The 22281-nt window shown below is 62.7% G+C and overlaps 4 protein-coding genes across 5 annotated transcripts; 1 reads left to right on the forward strand and 3 right to left on the reverse strand.

Moving 5' to 3' along the window:
• Nucleotides 1-1372: 1372 nt before the first annotated feature.
• SELENOH (selenoprotein H) lies at nt 1373-2172 on the reverse strand. Its single transcript, XM_054390607.1, has 4 exons — nt 2027-2172; nt 1803-1948; nt 1613-1726; nt 1373-1538 (listed from the first exon to the last, which is right to left on the reverse strand). Exons 1-3 carry the CDS (start codon nt 2170-2172, stop codon nt 1626-1628), a joined length of 393 nt encoding a protein of 130 aa, XP_054246582.1. The 3' UTR covers nt 1373-1538; nt 1613-1625.
• Nucleotides 2173-3066: 894 nt separating this feature from the next.
• Nucleotides 3067-5503, reverse strand: TMX2 (thioredoxin related transmembrane protein 2). 2 transcript variants are annotated; one of them, XM_054390508.1, is made up of 8 exons: nt 5315-5503; nt 4674-4734; nt 4381-4494; nt 3953-4029; nt 3773-3879; nt 3619-3684; nt 3368-3497; nt 3067-3262 (listed from the first exon to the last, which is right to left on the reverse strand). In XM_054390508.1, the coding sequence occupies exons 1-8, from the start codon at nt 5501-5503 to the stop codon at nt 3116-3118; spliced, it is 891 nt and encodes a 296-aa protein (XP_054246483.1). In that variant the 3' UTR covers nt 3067-3115. The 2 variants fall into 2 exon arrangements, with proteins under 2 accessions (XP_054246483.1, XP_054246482.1); XM_054390507.1 differs by having other exon boundaries at nt 3368-3504; nt 3605-3684.
• A 265-nt stretch (nt 5504-5768) lies between these two features.
• On the forward strand, nt 5769-7242 carry MED19 (mediator complex subunit 19). Its single transcript, XM_054390498.1, has 5 exons — nt 5769-5964; nt 6394-6650; nt 6737-6833; nt 6920-7014; nt 7157-7242. Exons 1-5 carry the CDS (start codon nt 5769-5771, stop codon nt 7223-7225), a joined length of 714 nt encoding a protein of 237 aa, XP_054246473.1. The 3' UTR covers nt 7226-7242.
• Nucleotides 7243-9359: 2117 nt separating this feature from the next.
• On the reverse strand, nt 9360-21431 carry ZDHHC5 (zinc finger DHHC-type palmitoyltransferase 5). The gene is made up of 11 exons (XM_054390391.1): nt 21313-21431; nt 14721-14842; nt 14153-14310; nt 13868-14040; nt 13149-13251; nt 12628-12719; nt 12408-12540; nt 11909-12032; nt 10907-11019; nt 9921-10789; nt 9360-9525 (listed from the first exon to the last, which is right to left on the reverse strand). Exons 1-11 carry the CDS (start codon nt 21414-21416, stop codon nt 9360-9362), a joined length of 2157 nt encoding a protein of 718 aa, XP_054246366.1. The 5' UTR covers nt 21417-21431.
• Between the last annotated feature and the right edge of the window lie 850 nt (nt 21432-22281).

Genomic DNA, 22281 nt, shown 5'->3' on the forward strand with positions numbered 1-22281 from the left:
GGGCGGGGGCCGGGCGGCAGACCCGAACCCGCTCGTTTTCACAGCGAAATCGTCGTGGCTGGCGCCCTCTGGTGGCCAAGCGGAGGGACTTGTAGGCACGCACGGCCTTTCGAGCCTTTGCACGGTACCGGAGCCCCGGTCCGGGAGGCTTTGCAGGGCGCCATCCAAGCGCTGCAGAACGCGTCCGCGGCCCGGCTCCCTGCTGCTGCCGCACCCTAACCCCAAACCACGCGGGCCGGTCCCTAGCGCTGCGCTGTCTTGCAGGCTGTCCATGGGCTCTCCGGCGGCTGCCCGGCGGCTGCTCTATCGCAGCACTCGCCTGCTCCGCGCAGCCTTCCAGCACCTCCACCAGCAGCAGCAGAGAGCCGATATCTTCTGCGACGCGGTCCTCCAGGCTGAAGGTGAGCAGCAGCATGGCCCGCACCGGCTTCTTGCCACCCCCAGGAGAGGACCGGGGCGGGTTTCAGAGCGGTGACAGCCGCTGTTGCTTCACAGGTGGGACAGTGGTGGCCCACTGCTGCGTGCTGTCCGTCTGCAGCCCCTTTTTCAGGGAGCAGCTGCGCCAAAAGCTGCCCCCCCGGGGTCAGAGAGTGGTACTGGATCTGGGAGGGCTGAAGATTGGGGTGCTGCGCAAGCTGGTGCGCTTCCTATACACCGCTGAGCTTGAGGCCACGCAAGACGAGGTGCAGGAGGTGCTAGAAGCTGCCCGCCTGCTCCGCGTTACCGAGCTCGAGTCACTGCAGCTCCAGGGAGGGCGCCTGGTGAGGCTGGGACCCCCGCGGCAGCTTAACCGCTCCTGCCTGGGCCCGGGGCAGCACAGCTCCCCCGCGGTGGCAGACAATAGGGCTGAGCACAGGGGGGGTGGCAGTCGCCCCGGGAGCACCAGTGTGTCCCCGCAGGAGCAGTCAGGCTTCCCAGGGACCGTGCAGCCCAAGCCGGTGGGGCGGGTGAAGCTGCGGAAGGTGGAGAGCAAAGGTTGCTGGGAGGTGGTGCGGGACAGGCAGCCACCTGCTGCTGTGGCAATCGCCAGAGCAGGGGTGACAGAAGCGGAGCGACCCCTGGATGCAGGAGCACTGGAGCAAGCGGGCAGGTGCCCTTCATGCCAGCAGAACCCGCAGGCAGCCTGGAGGAAGCAGGGCTGTGGCCAGGTGGTGCCCACAGTGGACCCCAAAGAAGAGGAGGTGGATGTGGGGACAGTGGAGCCATGCCTGCCACCTGGCACTGTCTGTGCCTGGCCCTGCCCCTCATCTGAGTCGGATGAGGAGGTGGATATTCTCACCTAGGGGGACTGCCCACACACAGGGCACTGCAGGAAGGGCTACCCTCAACTTGTGATATCAAAATAAAGTGCTGGACCTGTGCTGTGGGGCTGATGAACTTTATTGGGGAATGGCAGGGAGGATGAAGGGGAGCCAGGGGGTCCAGCAGTGGCTGCTCGTGGTGGAGCTATAGCATCAGAGACGGGACTGGGGCTGGCAGGTGCCCCCCACTTCATCTCGTCTCTTCATAGACGCTCGTGCCACGGGTGACAACCCTGACTGTGAAGAAAGGGCAGTTGGTGTGTGGTCCCAGTCCCCCTCCCTGACCCTGTCTTCACCCTGCCCCTGTTTACCTGGCTGCCCCCTCTATGCCAAGCTCTTCTTCAGGGCTTCCACCATGGCCTCCGGCTGAGGAAACTTCAGTTTACGGGGGGGACCCTTCCCAATGCCGCTCCACAGCTTCACAGCTGGGAAGGACAAAAGGGAATGGGTCAGGGGTGCCAGGGAGCTTCCCCCCTCCTCCCTGGCGGTCCCAGCACTCACTGCTGCCGTCCTCCTTCACCAGGGACACCTCGAAGCTGTTCCTGCGCGGCTGCCGGGGGTTGATCTCCACGGGGAGATGAGCCACGGCTCCTCGCAGGGCCTCGCTCACCGCCGCCGCGTTCCGCCCGTACACCCGTCAGCTCTTACTGCAGAGACGTGGGAAGGTCAGTCAGTACTCGGGGGGCAGCCCGAGAAACCCCACTTCAGCACCCGGCCCAGCTCACCAGTGCTCGATGACGATGCGGGGGCCGGTATCCCCTGGACTGCCCTCGCCCTGGCGACGTGCCTGCTTCTGCGGAGCACCCGCCTGCTCCGACGCCTCGGCCGCCGGCGGCTGCTGGGCCCCACGCTTTCTCCCGCGGGGAGCCATCCTGGGCCGGCGGGTAAAGTCCGCCGGGAACGGCGACCCGGGTGGATGGAGTAAAGAAGACGGGTTCTGTACGGATCCTGCTATGGGGAAGACTCAAGAAGGGCGAGTCCCCGGAGATTCACTGCTGGGGGGCGAGAAAAGGAGGGGTCTGCACTGGGACGCTGCCGCGTCGGCTGGAATGGGAGGGTCCTCAGGAATCCCGTTTTGGGGAAAACGGGTCCCGGGAACGTCACGGCACGGAAAGTGCAGGGGCAGAAGCAATGGCCGGTACAGGCAGGATGGGGACCCGGGGCCCGCTCCAGGGGTAGGGAGCCCGGGACGGCCGAACAGCCTCCTACCTGCTTCGCCAACCACGTGCCAGGACCGAGGGGCACCGCGCGGGCTCCGCCACTTGGGCAGCCCGCGGGGGGCAGGGTGTCGGAATGGACAGCCAGGGGCGAGGCGGCACAGTGGACCGAGGGGTCTGGGCCGTCGCCCTTTTCCTCGTCTTGGCACCCTCCGTGCCCTTCCAGACCAGCCGTGGCGAGGCGGCCGGGCCCCAGTGGCACGTAGGCCACAACCCCCCCGGACTGGCTCAGTGGTTCCGTCCGCGGCCCCGCCCCGCCGGCAGCCTGCGCCGCAGCTCCAGCCAATGGAAATGCTGCCTCTGAGCGGCGATCCGCCGCCCTTAGCCAGGCCCTCCCCCCGCGCCCCCCCCCCCCGACACCGTCACGGTCACGGTCACGGTGCCTTTATTGTCGCGATGAGGATGAGCGTTAACCAAAGGCGAGGCTGTCTTACGGCCCTGCTCACACCGGAGTCCTGCCTGCTTGCCAGCGGGGCAGCCAGGGCTTTCCCCACCAGGAGCAGCCCCAGGCCTGGCCAGGGCAGAGGGCAGGCCCCGCAGGGCTGGTGCCACCAGGATGACGGCGACATGATGATGCGTGACAGCACAGGACAGCTTCTACTTGTCCTTCTTGGTCTCCCCCTCGGGGTGCCCGGTTGCTGGCCGTGCCCCAGTGGACTCCTCAGGTCCCTCCTCCCGTGGCTTCGACTGCTTCTTGGCCTTCTGGTAGAGCTCGTTGAGGTTGAACTCCCGAATGACGTTCTCCTGTGGCCGAGAGGCAATGTTGGCACCCCAGGGACCTCCCCTCCTCCCAGAGCCCCCTTCCTGACCTAGAGGCAAGTAGGCAGGGGGCTGGAGCATCCCCCTCACCTCAGAGAAAGTCCAGGACACGGCCCGGCCCTTCTTGTCGATCTGTGGCCGGCGCATGGTCTCTGTCCCACCCTGGAACAGGATAAGGGTGGGCAGCTGCTTGGTGAGGGGTGAGGTGCTGACTTTGTACCTGTGGGAAGTAGGGGAGAGGCCAATGGTGACCCCCAGGCAGCAGGAGTAAGAATGGGGGTCCCAGGGACTCTGCCCCAGCATGGACTCCACTGCCCTGCCCAGGTTGCCTGCTTTCAGACCTGGTGCTGACATCCGTGTAGCGGCCGACATCCACTTTCCCAAAGTGCAGCCCTGGGCAGTTATACCTGGGGAGGAGGGGGACACGCTGTGAGTGCTGCATGTGAGGTGCCCCAGCCCTGCACCTCACCAAGGGCCCCGTTCAGCACCACTCACTTGAGAGAGAGGTCGGCAAAGATGGGGGCGAAAGACTGGCACTCGCTGGACCAGTTGGCGAAGAACTCGACAATCCAGGTCACCCGCTTGTCCCGGTCCAGCTCCTCCTGCCACAGAGCTCCAAGGTCAGCAGGGGATAGCACACAGCCCCCCCAGCCTCCCCAGGTAGGGGATACTTACATCTATGGTCTTGTCACTGAAATACTTGATGTACTCTGGGCCCATGTAGAGAGGGGGCTTGCAGGTCATCAGGAACACTGCAACAACAGTGCCCCTCAGTCCCTGACCACCCCAGGGCCCAGGCTGGGTTTGGGATAATGTTCCCCCTTCCCTGGAGCTGCTTGGGGAACCAAGGAATGGCAAGCCCTGGGGCAGGCACACTCCTCTCTCAAGACACATCCTGAGCCCATCCTTGCCCACCGTTGCCCCCTCCCAAGCCCACAAAACATCCCTCACACCTGTGGCCTCCCCAGGCAATGAAGGCCACAGGTCATCCCCACGGCGTGGGGAACAGACAGTAAGAAGGGGTACTGAGGGAGAGCCAAGCTGTGCTGAGAGAGCAGTGCTGCTGCCTCTGGTGTGATAGGTCCCCTTCCAGCAGGTCTCACCTATGCAGAGTATGAGGTAGAGCAGGCCCATGCGGATGTCGAGGCGGAAGAAGAGGATGGCATTTGCCACTTTGCTGAACATGAAGATGTTCCCAATGTGCTGCTCCACAGTGACTGAGGAAAGGAAAGAGAGATAGGAGATGTGACCAGATCCCCCCAGAAGACCAGGGGGGATCCTGAGGGAATGTCAGATCTGGTTCTCCAGGTCTCAATCCATCCAGCTCCTTGGTGGACATCCTACCAGCAGCTCCACAGCCCCATGCACCCACCCCACAACACAGGCCCCAACTCACTGGAGCGTCGGTTCTTCATCATCACAATGGCGCTGAGAAACATGAGGATCTCCACCTCCCGCTGGGACAGGAGAAACAGTGTGAGTAGGAGGTACCCATAGGACACAGCAGCTGTCCAGTGCTGCCGGCTGCAGAACCTGGGAGTGGCCACCAGTGCTAGCCACAGCCGCATCACCCTCTTGCGATCAGGCTGCTCCTGGCTCAGCCTGGTCCCACCAAGCCAGGCTCTGCTGGCCTCAGGTTCCTGCTAGTTCCCTGTCTCCTCATGGAGCTCCTTTCCCTCCTGAATCCTGAGCAAAGGACAACGATGGGCACAGCTTCCCATTTTTGCGATGCCTCAGGAGCCCCTCAACGGCAGACATCACCGGCAAAGCGATGCCGGCAGCTACTGAAATTTCCTTCCCTTTCAGATGGGCTGGGGATGCGGGTCGACAGGAGGGCCAGGCCCGGAGATGCAGGAATTGGGAAAGGGCTGCAGACCTAGGGGCCAGGCCTAGTAGGCTGTATGGGTAGGAGAGAAGCCCGGTCTGGGGGATGCAGGCCCAGGGGTGCAGGAACAGGTACGGGGCAGCGGCAGGTCGGGGCTAGGTCCAGGGGGTGAAGGCACAGGCCCGGGAAAGCGACAGGCCGTGCCGCCTCACCCAGTCGAAGTCGCAGGGATTGCCGTCTTCCCGCTGCGACGGCAGCCCTTGGCAAAGCGGCGGGACCTTGCGGACGAGCAGAAAGGCGGTGGCGAGCAGGGCGGAGAGAGGGTAGTAGGGCCGCGCCAGCCAGCGGCACAACCCCGGCACGGAGTACAGCAGCGCCAGGACCGGTGCCAGTACCGCCATCTTCGCCTCTGCCGCACAGCCGCTCGCCACCTATTGGATCGCCGAGCTGCTCATACGCGGCAGGCGAAACCTGCACCCTCGGAGCCAGTGGTGAGCCGCGTTACCACTCGCTCCCCGTGCCATGGAGGACCAATAAAAAGCAAGAGAGTAACAGCCAATCAAAAGGCTGGGGCCGAGTCTCCCGTAGCAACGGGATGGGGGGCGGGGCTTGGAAGGTGCTCGGCCAATCTCGGCCGGGCGGCCTCGCGCAGGGCACGCCGGGAAGATGGAGAACTTCTCGGCGCTGTTCGGCGGGGCCGAGCCACCGCCCACTGCCGCGGCCGCCGCCCTGAGCTTTGGGCCTACCAAGGCGCCGGGCGCCGGGACTGCGCCCCTCCCCGCCACCGCCGCGCCGCCGCCGGGCGAGGACGCGGCCCGCAAGGCTACCGCTGGCCCCTTCTACCTGCTGCGGGAGCTACCAGGTGCGGGCGGGGCCGCCGCGCGGTGGGGCGGGCACAGCTCTTACCCAATCGACGCGGCAGAAAGAGGGCGCAGACTTAACTGGCAGCGCGGCAGGCCAAGGAGGGGAGAGAGCGGTGGGCGGGAAGACGCGAACTGACAGTTCGGCAGGCCAATGAGCGTGCGGAGGGAGGGGCCAAGCGGCTGTGTCCAGTGGGAAACTGGGGTCTTGGGAAGGGGGATCCGGGCTGGGAAGTTGGGAAGGAGTGGGGCTGGTGGGTCCCAATGCTCGGGCTGGGGTGAGGAACAGGGCTTGGGGGTCTCGGGGGCTGGGGCGGGGCGCAGCGACGGAAGTCCTTGACGAGGGAGTGGGGAGGTCCCGGGGCTGGGGCGAGGGGCCCGACGGGGCGGCAGCTCCACACCATCGCCTCCCCGCGGCGGTGGCTGCGCAGGTACCACGGAGCTGACGGGCAGCACCAACCTGATCACGCACTACAACCTGGAGCATGCCTACAACAAGTTTTGCGGCAAGAAGGTGAAGGAGAAGCTCAGCAACTTCCTACCCGACCTGCCTGGCATGATCGACCTGCCCGGCTCCCATGACAACAGCAGCCTGCGCTCCCTCATCGAGAAGCCCCCCATCTGCAGCAGCTCCTTTACTCCTCTTACCGGCACCATGCTGACTGGCTTCCGCCTCCACGCCGGCCCGGTGAGCTCGGGGCTGAAGGCTGGGGGGCAGCCACTCAGGCCAGAGGTACCTGTTGTGGCCTGACGAGCCTCATCTTCTCTCCCCAGCTTCCTGAGCAGTGCCGGCTGATGCACATCCAGCCGCCCAAGAAGAAGAACAAGCACAAGCACAAGCAGAGCCGAACCCAGGATCCTGTTCCCCCAGGTTGCCATGCCTCATTGTCCCAGCCACCCCCTATTCCCTCCAGCCCCAGGGGGTGCCCAGCTCACCAAGTGCTCTTGTTTGTCCAGAAACCCCCTCAGACTCCGACCACAAGAAGAAAAAGAAGAAAAAAGAGGAGGATCCAGAAAGGAAAAGGAAGAAGAAAGAGAAAAAGAAAAAGAAGGTGAGTGGGGAGAGGCAGGGCCTGTTTCCTAGCCTGTGCCCACCCTGGGGGCTACCTGTGAGCTTGACCTGGGCAGCAGCACTACTCAGTGCCAGCTGTTCCCTGGGGGCTCATGGGTTACATGTCTGTCCTTCCTCCACAGAACCGGCACAGCCCAGAGCACCCAGGAGTAGGCAGCTCCCAGGCCAGCAGCAGCAGCAGCTTGCGGTGAGGCCGTGCCAGTGTCACCCCAGGGACCCTCCTGCCAAAAGTAATGACCTGGACTGACGTAGGAGGGACTGACCCCTCCTGAAGCGCTCGGTGGCGGGCTCGGGCTGGCCTGTCTCACCCCCCGGCAGAGAGGACACTCACAGCCCCCACCTGCGTCATGCGGGCAGCTGAGACCAGGGGACAAAGGCACCGCTGGCCACAGCCTTTTATACCAACCCTCCTGCCCGGTACATCAGGACAGGACCTCTCTTTTTTAATCACCTTTTAATTAAAGCCTCTGCTCTGAGGAAGGGTGGTGGCAATGGCAGCTGCACCCCTCAGTATCATGGCAAGGTGAACTGAGCAGGGTGGGTCCATGGGTTGCTATGGCATGGGACAGAAGGTTGTGGGTGACACCACCCCCCACCACCCTGCACAGCAGCTCTTGTGCCATGTGCTGCTTGCACAGTGGGGAGGGCAGGATCCTGCCTCAGCTCTGGTTGCAGGACTGGTAGGGGCTCTCTGCTCCCCTACCTTGTGAGGACAGGAGTGGCCCCCCCAAGAGGCCCTGTGTCTGCAGACAGTTGCCAGCCAAGCACCTGGGACTGCAGCTGTGCACACCAGGGGCACCAGAAGCAGTCATGGCACAGCACCAAGGTCCTTTGGTCCCAGTGCCCTGTGCAGTGTCCTGCACCTCACCAGCTCCACCCCATCTTGCCTAGAGCCACTTCTTCACACCTTCGCCTTCTGTGGCTTGCCCAAAAGCCACCCAAGGAGGTATCTCCCTGTGATGGGGCCAGGCCTGACTCTCCTTGGGCCTCTTTTCTTGAGAGGAAGGCAGGAAGGCTGAGAACCCTTCAGGACTCCCTGGACGCTAAACAAAGCACACACATGCCTGATGGGGTGGCTCATTAAATATCATTTTATTCCTCATTTTTAAAATGGCTAATAATAATAATTAAAAAAAAAAAAACAACCCAACACTGGTGTGGCTCTGCAGAGGCCATAGGAGAGCTATTGCCATAGAGAAAGAGTCAAGTAGTGCCTGAAGTTTTGTGGGCCCCTTGAGGGGTGGTTTGCCTGGGCAGGGTGGGGAGAAGGGAGCTCTGGGCTCCTTGGCTGCTTGTTTTGGGTTTGTTGGTTTTGGGTTTTTTTGGCATGTGATGAGAAAAATATTGCTTCGTGGGGATGCACCCTGCTGGCCTTCCTCTTCCCCCAACGGAAATAAAAACTACCATGTGACAGCAAGCAAGCCCCATCTGACCCATTAAAAAAACACAACAAAAAGCAAACAAAAGCAACAAACCCCCTGCCCTCCCCAAACCAACACAATCCCCAAGGAAACAGAGGAAAAAAAAGAGAAAAGTCTGCTGTTGGGAAAGGCCTGGAGCCCACGGCTCGCTGCACCCACCCTGTGCCAGCTCATGGCAGGGTTTGGGGAGGGGGCTGCCCCCCTGCTGTCCTCAGCCCTGACAGCCCCAGGCTGGGGTGACTGGTGGTGAAGAGGGGAGGTGAGGGTCCTGGCTGAACACACCTTGGCCATTGGCAGGGCCAGGCAGGGGAAGGGGGCACCTGCCATAGCCTGCCCTGCATTGGGTGGGAGAACACCACCAAGCACCTGCCCCCTGGCATCTTCCATGTCCCTCCTCTGGGGACAGGAAGGGAGCAGTTTCTTCCTCTGTCTGGGTGAGATATATAATTTCTGCCTTTTTTTTTTTTTAATCTTTATATTTATATATATATATATATATATATATTTATATATACACACACCTGGTAACTCGGAAAGAGAAAAAAAATAGAATCCGTAACAATAATAATAATAAAAAAAAGTATTCTGGTTTATAAACAAATCCGTTCCTACCACACTAGGCGAGCGGCTGATTGCACAAGGCCCACGGGTGGCTGGCCCAGCCAGGATGGTGGCCGGGGGCAAGGCTGGAGGCCTCGCCAGCCCCCTGCGCTGGCAGTCCTGGGGGCGAAGCTCAGCCCCACTCGGTGTCGGCCCCCAGGCCCGGGAAGCTGAGGAAGGAGAGCAGCAGCGGCGGCCGCGGGCCCGACCCCCGCCCGGCTCTCCTGGAGTCCGCAGGGCGTCTGGCCGCAGAACGTCCCTTGGGGGGCGGCCGGGAGCAGCAAGGGGCGAGCGGCTCCGCCCCTCATACCGAGATCTCGTAGGTGGTACCCCCCACACCGGAGACCTTTTTGACTCCTCCACGCGTGGGGCTGCTGAGGGGCACCTGCCCTGGGCCCGGGGGGGCCGCACCCAGGCTCTTGGGCTGCCCATTGGACTTGCTGTAGGCTGTTCTCATCTGCACCTCATCCCTGGGGAGGGAAGGATGGACACAAGGCATGAGGAGCAGGAGCCACTGGGGCCTGGGATAAGGACAGGGACCCCGGGGAGGGACCCCAGCCCCCATCACAGCCACAGCCCTGCCTGTCCCAGTGACCCCAGCACCCATACACCATCCCAGCTCCCTGAGAGACTTGGGGTGTCCCGGGGGGGGGGGGGGGGGGGAGGTGCCAGCTCTATTTTGGGAAGGAAGATTTCTCTTGCTTCCCCAGATTGCATGCAGCATGGCTCCCGCTGAGGGGAGTGCTGCTGACCCTGGGTGCCGGTGCAGACGGAGGAGGACTGGAGGGGGCACCAGGCAGGGAGGGGACACGCCAGGCAGGGGAGGGGGCATGCAATGGGCAGCCGGCTCCCTCCAGGTACTCACTTCGGTGCTAGTAAGGGCTGCAAGGCCACCTCGTCGGCCTCGGGGCTGCTGGCCTGAGACGCTGTTTTTTGGCTGCTGTAAGACACAGATTTTCCCAGGTGGGGGGCGGGGGGCTGCTCCGGGGAGCCCAGGGAGCGCCCCCGGGGGGGTTCGGGCTTGCCGAAGCGGGGCGGGGCCGGGCGGGTGAGAGGGTTTTTGCCCAGAGGCGAACGCTTCGAATCGTCCGAGGAGGAGCTGCTGCGGGGGGCGTTGCTGGAGCCCGGCGTGGACTGGATCCCCGAGTCCGCCAGCGCCGCTTCCTCCTCCCGGCCCGCGGCCGGCGGCTGCTGCAGCAGCTTCTCCCGCTCCTGGATGGAGGCCACGATGTGCCGGGAGAGGTTGTCGTAGCGCACGGGCGAGGGCTCCCGCGGCGGCGCCTGCTTGGGCGAGGAGATGGCGAAGCGGCCGTGCAGGTCGGGCTCCCGCTGCTGGGCGATGCGGGCCGAGAGGAAAGGCGAGGTGTAGCCCACCGGCGGTTCGGGCTCCGGGCCCGCCTGCACCGACTCGAAGTCGGGGCTGTCGGAGGGCGTCAGCAGGCTGTCGTAGGACAGGCTGCCGTTGCGCGTCTGGTTGGCCAGGCTCTTGTAGGAGGTGGAGGTGGTGCCCTCGGAGCGGATGGACTGCAGGTGGCCCATCTCAAAGCCTGTGCCCTGGGCGGACTTGAGGCTGGAGGAGCGGCTCCCACTGGAGAGTGGGTCGAAGGGAAAGCTCTTGCCGAAGGTGGGGGAGCGGAAGCTGTCGGGCTCCAGGCTGGGCTCGGAGCGGTAGTTGGGCTTGTGGCCACCCTCGCAGATGGAGTTGGGCTCCTTCAGGCTGTTCACACGGCTCAGCTGGGGGGCAGAGACACAGACGTCACCCACAGAACCGTGGGGCTCCTGCAGCTCTCTCAAGCTCTCCTTAGACCAGGCAGATGCTGGCATCCCCTCGAGGCTGGCATCCTGCTTTACCTTGGCACTGGTGGAGTGAGGCAGGGCTGCGGAGCTGCTGCTGCTGCTGTAGCCAGGCCGGTACCTGTACATGGTGGGTGTCGGGGGGCTGTCCTTGCCTAGCAAGCCGCTGTCTGCAGGCAGGGGAGAGGACACTCAGGCACAACAGCTCCCCAGAGCTGTACAGGGAAGGAAGGGGCCGTGCCCAGCCCTGCCCTCCCCTCCGAAGAACCAGCACTGAGCCTTGGGGCACACAGACCAGGGGATGGAAGCGGAGAGAGGGATGGGCTCGAGGAGAGGTACACCAGGGGTGGAGGAGGTGGAGAGGAACGGAAAATGTGTCCCCCCCACAGCAGTGTGTGTGAGGCTGGCACTTCCACACCCCTGCAGCAACCCCAGTGGGGTGTGCAGAGCACAGAGTGGAGGCCAGGGTGCTGTCACCCCATGGACACACATGCTGCAGCCCCTCTCCAGCATGGCCAGAGAGTGGGGAGAGCTGCAGAGGCCTCCAGCCTGCTGCAGGAAGCTGGGTTACTTCCAAGCTCTGCCCCTCACATCCCATCTCTCTCACCAAGCCCTCACAGGAAGTTCCAGCACTGCTTTGCCAGCGCAGGGAAGCGGGAGAGCGAGTCACGCTGCCACACATGCTCTGTGCCACCAAGCCAGGCTTGCTGTTCCTTTGCCACCTTCATCCTGGTGATGCTCCTGTGCCCGCCTGCAGCACAGTGGCCAGCCTGCCACAGGCCACTGTGGCTCCCTGCAGCTCTGGACATGCACAAGCTTGGGCTCCTGCTCCTCTCCCAACGGAGCAGAGCTGGCTGGAAGCATCCTGCAGGCTCCTCCAAGGGCAAGGGGCCAACCAGCCCCAAACATGTGCACACTGTGCCCCACCACGCAGCAGTGCTGATGTGCTCCTAGTCTGCCCTGCAGCCTGTTCTGCCTACGGCCCTGGATCCTGCTTTGCATGGCACAGCCCTGGGCTCCCCTCCCAGTGGCTGCAGGGACCCTGTGTGCCCTCCTTACCCTCGGTGGTGGCCAAGGTTAAGTGTGTCCTCAGGCCTGTGTAGCGGCTGAGGTCTGGCTTAGGTGGGGGGGGTGGCTCAGCATCCGCAGACTGGCTCTCCGTCACCTCCAGGCTTCCTTTGGACTGCAGAGACAAATTGCAGAGCGGGGGGTCAGGGGGTGCCAGGGCCTCAGCCTACCCTCAGCGGGCAGGGAGCAGGCAGGGGTTCCCAGGAGGGGCTCTCCTGGGCCATCCAGCGTCTGAGTGCCAGAGGGCGGAAGGTGCCACCGTGCTGGGAGGTGCTGAGGACAGGGACCTCCAGAGGACACTGCGAGGGGAAGGACAGGACGGGGAGGGTGCAAAGCCTCACATGGGGGACACAGCTCTGCCCCACAGGGGCACGGGAGGAGACGACAGGGAGCAGACGTGACAAGGCTCGCTCGGTTCTTTACTCACGGATGCAGGCTTGCACCCCTGGGCTCCATGGAGGGCCCCAGCGCTAATCCACACCCTCCTCACCTTCGTCCTCTTGAGCTCTGTCTGGATACCATTGTCCATGATCTTGACAGTGATCTGACCGTCCGACACCTCTGGCCGCAGGAAGGGAGGTCTCACCAGCACCGTCTGCTCGGCCCTCGGACGCCCGAGGTACCTGGAAGAGGGGTGGGAGGAAGGTCAGGACCTTGACCACCGTTTTGCCCAGGTGCTGTGGGGCACAGCCAGGCGGTCCCAGGCTCACCTGGGGGCTGGGGAGCTGCAGAGGACCCGGCTGACATTCCTACAGCAGCCGTTGGTGAAGGGGTTGACACCGCCACGGAACTTGCCTGTCACCTGTGGGCAGAAAGGATTGCAGCACGCTGGGGTGGGCAGGGACCTTGGGAGTGTCAGGGCCAGCCCAGGGCAGCCTGCACAGTTTGTCCAGATGCCTCAGGACAGTCTCCAGGGATGGAGATACTTTTCAGCACTCAACCACCCATGAGGGCCAGAAGGCTTTCCTCACTGGGAGATGCCTCTCTATTCCAACTTGTGTGGGTCACTTCCTACTCTCCTGAGGAGCCTGGTCAGCTCCATCCTCCCCACAGCCCCCCAAGAGCAGCAGCAAAAACGCTGTGCAGACAAGATGCTCTCACCCTCCGCTCACTGACATCTTGTGCTCTATCCTCAGCCAGCTCAGGGGCCACCCCTCACCCTCCACCTAGCCTCCCCTCATCCCTCTGCTCCTGGGGACACCCGCAGGGCCCCCCAGCCCCAAAGCTGTACCTGTTCGTTGGTGGTACGGCCTCTTGCCACCAGCACCACGTGGAAGCCTGTCAGGCCAGCCACAGGGATGAAGAACAAGCCAGCCACACACATCACCACCATGCTGTCAGCAGCCAGCTAAGGAACCGCTGCACTCCAGCTCTGATGCTTGCCACCCCCAGGCGTGCCAGCCCCCAGCCCCGCCAGCCCTGTTCTGAGCTCCCCAGCTCAGCAGGAATCTACTTGAGAGAGTCCAAGGGAGGGCTACAAGGATGCTGAAGGGACTGGAGCACTGCCTGGGGAGGAGAGGCCGAGAGCCCTGGGGGTGTGTAGTCTGGAGAGGAGAAGACTGAGAGGGGATTTAATAACTGCTTATAAATATCTGAGGGCTGGGGGGCAAGAAGGAGGGGACAGGCTCTGCTCAGCTGCACCCTGGGATAGGCCAAGGGGCAATAGATACAAACTGCAGCACAGGAGGTTCCACCTCAACATGAGGAGGAACTTCTTCACTGTGAGGCTCACAGAGCACTGGGACAGGCTGCCCAGAGAGGTTGTGGAGTCTCCTTCACTAGAGGCTTTCCAGCCCCATCTGGATGCCTTCCTGTGTGACCTGTGCTGGATTCCCTGGTCCTGCTCTGGCAGGGGGGTTGGACTCCATGATCTCCAGAGGTCCCTTCCAACCCCTGGCATCCTGTGAGGCTGTGACCCCCAGCCCTGCTCCCCAGCCCGGCAGGGGATACGTGACGGCCATGCGGACCCCGGAGAGCTCCTCCACCTGGTAGAGGACATAGAGCAGTCCAAAGCCAAAGACGCCCATGATGTGCGTGGTGAGGGAGAGCAGGAAGAGGAAGAAGTAGCGATAGTTGCGGCGCCCGATGCAGTTGTTGACCCAGGGGCAGTGATGGTCGAACTCCTGCGTGTGGGGAAAAGGCACTGTGAGGGACCGGGCTGCCAGGGCCTCTGCCAGCAGCCTGTGCAGAGGTTGCAGTGCCAGGAGGGCGGTGGCAGGAGCCGGGGGCGCTCACCTCGACGCAGTTGTCGCAGACGCTGCAGTGGGAGCAGCGCGGGGGCCGGTAGAAGCGGCAGGTGGCACACCACTTCATGCGCACCTGGATGCCCTTGATCTCCACCGTCTTGTAGAGAGGGGCTCGGAAGTCATCCTCCTTGTCCTCGTCCTCCTCCGCTGGTGGGAAGCCCCCAGCACAGCCACACGTCAGCGCCCCACCAGCATCCTGCCCTCCCCAAGCTGCAGGTGGCATCTCTCATCCCTCCTGTGTCACCCAGCCTGCGTCAGCCATCACTGGGATGAGCCAGAGACACCCACACACACACACAGACAAGGGAGGGTCCCCGCAGCCCTGCCCTGAAATCCCAACACCCACCTGAGCCCCAAGGTACCCAACGTGATGCCAGGAGGCTGGATGCTGAAGCCAGAGCTGCCATTCCCAGCATGGCATGACCCCCTGGCCCACCCAGACAGGGCACAGAGGGCTCTCCTCAAGCCCTCTGGGACTGGGGAATCCTCTTTACCTCTGAGGAAGGGAGGAAGGAGGCAGCTCAACCCAAGCCCCTTCCCGATGGAGCCTGACTCACCTCGTGGGAAGATGCCTGGGTCCATGAAGGTGGCCATGCTGAAGTTGGCCAGTACAAAGAGGAAGACAACAGCATTGTAGGCAGGAATGGCAGGGGAGACATAGAGACTGAGCCCCGGGCACCTGCGGGCACAATAGCACTGAGACACCCTGGCATGGGCCTGTGGGTTGCCCCTCTGATGCCTCCCCACTGTCCCCACAGCCCCAGGCAAGTGTCACCAAGCCCTGATGATGCTCTCAGACAAAACCAGGGTAGAGCAACCCCCAGAGCCCAGCAGCCACCCTGCCAGCCATGCCCACTGTGCCCAGGGTGGCCTGGCCAGGACATCCACATTTCCTGACCGTAGGTCATGTTTCCAGGCTCCTGTCCAGGCAGGACATGGGCAACTCTGCCTTCTCGCAATGCCCTCCACACCTGGATTGGGGCTGTGCCCAGGCCTGCCTGACCTTGGGTGCGTGACCAGCCAAAGTGCCAACCCTAGGGGAGTGCCTACAGGGGGCTGGTGTGGGGGGACTGGTCTGGAAAACCCTTGCAGAGCGAAGCCACTGCTGGCCTCTTGTGCCCACAATCTCACAGGGCAGTGCGAGCACAGGGCCCCACTGCCACACAGAGCGACGCCAGACTGCTGTGCCACTGGGGTGAGCACACAGGGACCCCAGCACTGCAGTGGGCAGTGACAGCCAGCACTTGGCTCTGCCATGGGCACGGTGAGGGAACCTCCAAGCATGGCCGTGCCCGGGTGGGCTTGGGGCCGTGGGCTTCCCCCGCGGCGGCGCCAGCATAATGCCCTAAGCTGCTTTGCTGCTGGGAGTTTAATCCCACGGATCTAGGGCAGCATCTGTCCCTCTCTTCCCCCCACAGCCACCAGTGCAGATGGATTTAGGCAGCAGGAGCAGAGAGGGGCAGGGCTGGGTGGGCAGGGCGACATATGGTGCCCAGGCTGTAATCCCCCGAGCAGGTAGAGGTGAAGGGGCAGCCGCTGGTCCCATCCCCTCCTCTGCCACAGGTCCTGTCCCTAGCAAGGCAGCCCCTGTCCTGGGCATGGCAGCACCAGGAGCCTTGGCCAGGTGCCCCCAGCTCTGTCCAGCACAGGGCTGGCACAGACCAGAGCGAGAGCAGAGGGGTGGCACCCACGTGGGGGAGTATGTGGGGTACAGGGGATGGTGCCAGGTGGGGAACATGGCATCAGGAGACAAGATGGGTTGGGCTGGAGGAGTGGGCACACCTGCCTTGGCACCCACCTGGCAGTAGAAGAGGGAGAGGCAGGCAGGGCACACCCAGGCCTAGGCATGGCTCCACGCCCAGCCCTGCCTGGCACCCAGGGAGAGTGGGAGCAGTGGCAGGACCTGCCTCCACCAACCAAGGAGAGGGCAATGCCCCTTGAGCACAACAAGGGCAAAACAAGAGCAGGAAGGCAGACCCTTGCCACTTGAGCAGACACCTGGCTGGTAGGAGTGTGTGCAGGGCCAAGCTCAGCTCTGCCACCCAGCACACTCCTGCCCTCCTGCCACCCCCACCCACAGCAACTCCTCTGGACTCCAAGCCCTGCACACCAAGCCAGGCTGAAACTGCAGCCTCTCCACACCCTCCTGTTCCTCTGGAGCCCCAAGCACCACACCAGGGTGGGTGCCTCACTCTCGTGGCACCCTGGGCGATGCCTCTCCACCTCCCCACATCTGGGATGGCATCTCCAGGCCAGTTCACCTAGAGCTCTGCTCCAGGGTGGGGAGCAGCTCCCCAGCACCAGCCACACCAGCTCTGCCATGCTGACCCCATGTCCCACTGGAGGCTGGCCAGGGGATTCTCTGGTGGTGCAAGAGCACTGGGCACAGGCTGGTGAGGGGAGCCTCCTGCGGTCTGTGCCCCAAAGCCCCCAGAGAGCAGCTCCAGAGAGGTGTGGGACCTAGAGCAGGTGGTGAGTCTAAGAGCTGAGCCAGCCATGGGGATGTTCTCTGCCCTCATGGTGAGGCAGCCCCTCCAGAAGAGGCTTCCTCTCTGCTCCTGCTCTGGCACCCAATGCAGACAGAGAGCTGAGTGCCCCAACTCCAGAGGAGCCTCCCTGGCTCTGCTCTCTGCTGAGAATCAGACGAGAAAGTGCTGAAGGAAGAGTGCAGGTCGAGGGGCTCAGAGTAGCCCTAAAGGGAGGAAAAGCCCTTCCAGGAACACTGAGGAAGGAGCTCCTCTCTCTAGAAAGGAAAATCCCAGCCCAAACCTTTGGTTGAAAGGGATGGAGGGGAGCCATGGAGAGCCACTGCATGCCAGCATCCCTGTACAGGGCTGTGCCAGCCTCACAGTCCAGGTCCTCAACAGACCAAGTCTGGCACAGCTGTGAAAGATGAGGCTGCCTTGGCAAGGGCTGGAGCCAGGGAAAAGCTCTGGGGTGGGCAGAGAGGGAACAATCAGCCTTCCAGGGGGGAGGGGGCACCTCTGCCACCAACTCCCACACTTCTCAGGCACCAAACCCATCCCAGGAGGCAGCAGCACAGCTCTCAGGGGACAAGAGTGGCTGGCAGGTCCCCAGGGGGACAGTGACCAGCCCTTTTGCTAAGGGAGCATCAGCAGCCTCAACACCTTGGCACTGAGCGGGGCACAGCCATAGCTTTAAAAGGGCAACTAAATGGAGACCTCCCTGGAGACACTGAGCTGTGCCAGCCCAGCTCTGCCCCATGGCTGTTGCGTGTCCTGCAAACCAGCCTCCTGTCTCCATTACAGGTGGTGCAAAGCCCAAGGCAGGACCCAATTACTCCTACACCCACCTTGGCAGCCAGATACCACAGAAGGATGGAAAATTGAACTTCATTCTTCAGAAGGGAGAACTGGCTGGAGGGCTGGTGCAGTGCCCCAGGGTTGACTAGCAACCCCTTGTGCTTACCAGGTTATGCTGGCTGCCAAAGGCCACTCTGCAGAGGACTTTACACCCTCAACAACCAGCCAGGGAAGCAAAGCCACCCGAGCTAGGACTCCATGTGCCACAACAATCAGAACACCCTCCCTGAGAACAGGGACCTGCAGCTTACAGGGTAGCCTGAGGTTGAACCACACCAGATTGCAAGCACAATACTAGGTCCCCCCTGGCATCCTCAAGTACAGCAGCCCACTGCCTGCTGCTCTCCCAGCTCTCCCTGCACTCATGGACCCCACCATGCCATGGAAGCAGGAACCCTTCCAATACCAGCCCAACCCACCCGGGACACCGCACCCGCGGCCCCCGGCGCTGGGGAGGAGCAGCCCCGCCCGGCAGGAGGGACGCTTCAGGGGGAGCAAAGGTGGCCCGGGACACCTCCTGATCGGGGACTCTGGCGTGCTCCTGCCTTCTGCCCTCCTCCCCGACAGAGAGGAGCTGCGGGCCCTGCCCAGAGCAGCCGGCAGCGCAGGCTCCGGCCCCGCGGGGAGGAGGAGGCTGCTCCCCATGGCGGCCAGGCTGGTGCCGGGGAGCTGGCCGGGGCCCTCTCGGGTGCGAACACGCCCGCGGCAGAGCAGCTGCCGAGACTTGTCCCTGGCAGCACATGAGAGGATCCGGGGAACCCGGGGCAGGCTGACTCACACCTGGGCCTGGGACGGGCTTTTGGCCGCAGTCGCACCAGGAGAACCTCCTCCCCGCCTGGCCCAGCTTCTGCTCCCCGCAGTGGGCTCGGAGCCTGCGGTCCCCCAGACCCTCCCTGCCCCCAGAGCTGTCCCCAAGGACACCGTCCCCCCTGCCCCTCCCAGGCTAGGACAGCTGCTGTGTTCAAGCTCTCCTCAGCCTGGACTCGCGGTCCCTGCAAACACAACCCCTGCTCAGTGCCACACAAGTCTGGGGCCAGAGAGGAGCGTGCGAGGGGGTACCAGAGAACTGCCACATCCCCATGCTTCTCCCTCCTCTCTCCCCCAACACCAGCAGAGGCCACAGCTCCTGTCCCAAACGTGCACAGCTGCCTTGTGGCCCGCAGGGACTGAGAACAGTGGGGGGCAAAGCTTTACAGATTCACCCAACTGCAAGGACAAGTTTTCACCCTGCCGACTTTTACAGAGCTCCAGAATGGAGGCTGAGCCCCAGCCAGGAGCAGGAGGTGAAGAGGAGGAGGAGAGGAGGCTGGCTGGCAGTAGGCTGTCCCCAGAACCCTGCCCAGGGCAGCATGGGTGCTCCAGCATCCTGAGGGCACAGAGGCTGAGCATGAGGAACAGAGGCCAGCACAGGCCAGAGGGAGATGCAGGAAGGGATAAACTGACCCCAAAAGGGAATTTTGGTCCTAAAGCAGCACCAGTTTGAGACCCCAGCGCATCAGAGCCCCCCACTCCTTCCAGAGACAGGTTGGGAATGCGCCCTCTTCCCACTGCCTGCTGGCCTCAGCTCATCCCGACTGCCACATGCTGCTCTGCAGCATCTCCTAATTTAAATTAATCAATTAAACAGAGTTCTTGGCCCAGAGATGCAAATCCTGGGCCAGCATGGATGGGCCAAAAGGTAGTTTTACTAGAAATAAGACAATTGTCCCTTCGGCCCCAGTCCAACAGGAGCTGCCCAATGCCAGCAGCAGCAGCTGGGCCAATTCCCTGCCACTGAGCAGCCCTGTGGCAGCGCCCTGTGCTCCGTGGGGTTAGCACTGCTTGAAAGTAGGTTAAACAACATCCCCTGACCTGCAATTACAAGGCCTCTGCCCGGCTGTTCCTGCTCTCCACAAACCTGCTCGGCGGCACCACGTCGGCTCCCGGCAGCGCCTGATAAAGGCTGTGGCAGGGATTGACCAACGCTGCGGGGCAGGGCCGCAGCGGGCAGGGCACAGCTGGGACCCGAGGTGGGGGGTGGCACGGCTGCCTTGCTGTCCCCCACCAGCGCACTGTGACAAAGTGGGGTCACAGCTTTCCGCCTGCTCCTTCCTCATCCCCCTTCGGCCCCCTGGAAAGGCAGAACAGGGGCAGGGACTCCGAGCACAGCAGAACCTCGACCCCTGCTGCCATGCCCAGTCGAGCCGACGCTCGGTGTCCCCACACGGGGACTGTCACCTGCTGCCGAGGCAACGGCTGCACGCTGCCGAGCGACACTGCCAGCTGCTCCCAGCAGGAGTCTATCAAACCACTCTGCCTTTGGTCATCAAATTACTCTTTTATTGCCCGGTTGTTGCCAGGCGTCACAGCCATGGTGACCTTCCAGCCCCCGATGGTTCCATCCCAAGGAGCAGCTATCAGCCCTTCTGACTCAGGAGCTACCTCCCAGCTCTGAAAATCCCTGCAGCCCCACCAGCAGCAAAAACCCTCAGCAAGGAGAGTTTTTAGCTGAGGTGCAAGAGCATGGGACCCGCAAGAGCCACCTCCTCCTTGTGCAGCCCGGCCCCTGCCACTGGAAGCTGGCAGCAGAAAAGATCAGCTAACAGGGCAATGGGAGCAGGGCCATCTGCCTCCCTGCAGAGGCTTCCTGTCACCCACCTGCAGCACTGGGGCTGCAAAAGAGAGGGCCAGAGGGAGCCACACCAGTGGTGGTGGTGGATGCAGGCAGGCAAAGCAGGGCCATGGGCAGGCAGCTGGCTGGAGGGAGCTGCTCATGGGCACCCTGTATGAGGGCACACAGACAGCAGCCACCCTGCCCCCTGTCCTGCCCCCCAGCCACCTGTTACACAACCCCAGGCTGCCCGAACAGCCCTAGACCCTTCACATGGAGGTACCATCAAGCACGCTGAGGTGTGGGCACTAAGCAGGACCTGTCTAAACTACAGCTCTCTGCTGTGCTCTCTCAGACACCAATTTCAGGACCTGCTGCAGGATCTGCTAGCTGGTGCCAGCTGCGGTGCCCTGGCACTCTTGTCCAGCACACACCTGTCTTGGCACTGGCATAGCAGCCCAGCAGCCTGCTGGGCACCTCGAGGTGCTCCTGCTGCACCACCCAGAAGAGAGCAAGCATTAATCAGGCATTTGTCACCCAGTTAACTTGAGCCAAAGCCCTGCTCTGCTCCAGCAACTGGTACCACTTCACACCCCATTGGCTGCAGGTCCAGCCCAGACCCTGGTGACCTGCCAGCTGGCCACCTCCTCAGGTCCTCTCTAGAGACATCAAGCCCTCAGCTCCTCAGAGCAAGGCTGATACCAAGGTGACATCATGGACTCCTAGATCCAGGCAGGGGACAGAGTTCTTCTCCCTGAACCTTCCTTTGTAACTCACCAATCAGTTATGAAACTCTAATAATAACACAGAGCCCCCAGGCCTTGACCCCCCTCACTTCAGTCCAAAGGAGAAAGTTCTCTCTGCTATTTCCCACCCACAGGTCACACAGCATCTCCCAGATAATCTGTGAAAGAGATGAGAGAGCAGCAGTGGCTGACAGGAGACAGGTGCCTCGCCAGGAGCCTCCATGCCCACTCCCTTGGCTCAGCTCCAGGAAACCAAGTGAAGCACGTTGGGCAGAGGCTGCACAGCTCTAGTGGATGGCACTGACCACCCTCCAGCACCCAGGGCACAACATCCCCCTTTTAGTGCAGGAATAGGGCACAGCTCCTCTGCCAGACACCCCACCCAGGGATGGGAGCTGTGCCCCCCCGGATCCCTGGGCACCACAAGGGAGGCTGGGTGCCAGGTCCCTCCCTCACCCACCCCATGCCCTGTCCGGCAGCTGGCACTCACGTGAAGGCAAAGAAGAGGGTGGTGGCTCCCACTAGGAAGATGGCAGCAGCTGAGACCGGGACGTACTTGCTGGGTTTGAACCTCTTTCCGGACGCTGCTGGCATGTTGGAGCTGTGGAGGGGGGTCCGCCCCGCAGCATAGCCCAGGCCCAGCGGGGTCAGAGCAGGGCGAGAAGGGGCGGGGAGGGGGCCGGGGGGAACCCAGACCCCTGCCGCCGCGCCGGCTCACAGCACAAGTGCTGGCTGCGGCTGGCAGTCCGGGAAGCCCACGGAGGTCTCGGGAGAGGAGCCCACGCTACGCTCTGCCCCGCAGGAGCACAGCAGCAAGGAGGCTGGAAACCATTCAAATTTCACAACACAGAACTCGATTTGGGTTCAGAACCGTCGCTGGGGCAGAAATGCCCAGAGCCCTTGAGAGCCTCACTCGTCGGGGCAGCAGCTGGCAGAGGGATGGTCCCTGCAGGGCTGACTCCAGCAAGCAGCTCGAGGGGAAGGGGACAAGAGGCTGGCGGCTCCCTCCCACCCAGCCAGCACTCTGGGAAAAGGAAGATGCGGGGCACTTCCTGCCAAGAAAGCCACCCAGGGAGGCTGGAGGAAGCCACTTCTCCTTTTTGCTCTGCCCTGAGCAGCTACAGCCCTCGCCGGGCAGCTGGCAGGCGACTTGCCCAGCGCTTCCTCGCAGCTCTGCGGTGCCTCCTGCTCCTCCCCCTCACCGGAGGGGTCACAGAAACACTCTCCCTGATTTCACCAGGTTCCAAGGCTGGCTGGTGGTGGCTGTTTAATTTTATTTATTTCTCTCTTGACTGTTAAAGCTGAGGAACAGCTGGTGCAAGGTTGAGCTGTAAATCCTTTCTTTGCAAGGGGGGCAGGAGGGGAAGGTCCAGCACTGTGCAATTTCCTCCTCTTCCCACTTGCTCCTTTTCTCCCAGCCCCCTGGGCCTTCCCACGGGCTCAGTATCCACTCAGCAGC

This window comes from Indicator indicator, chromosome 21, assembly GCF_027791375.1.
Source record: "Indicator indicator isolate 239-I01 chromosome 21, UM_Iind_1.1, whole genome shotgun sequence".
Lineage (NCBI taxonomy): Eukaryota > Metazoa > Chordata > Aves > Piciformes > Indicatoridae > Indicator > Indicator indicator.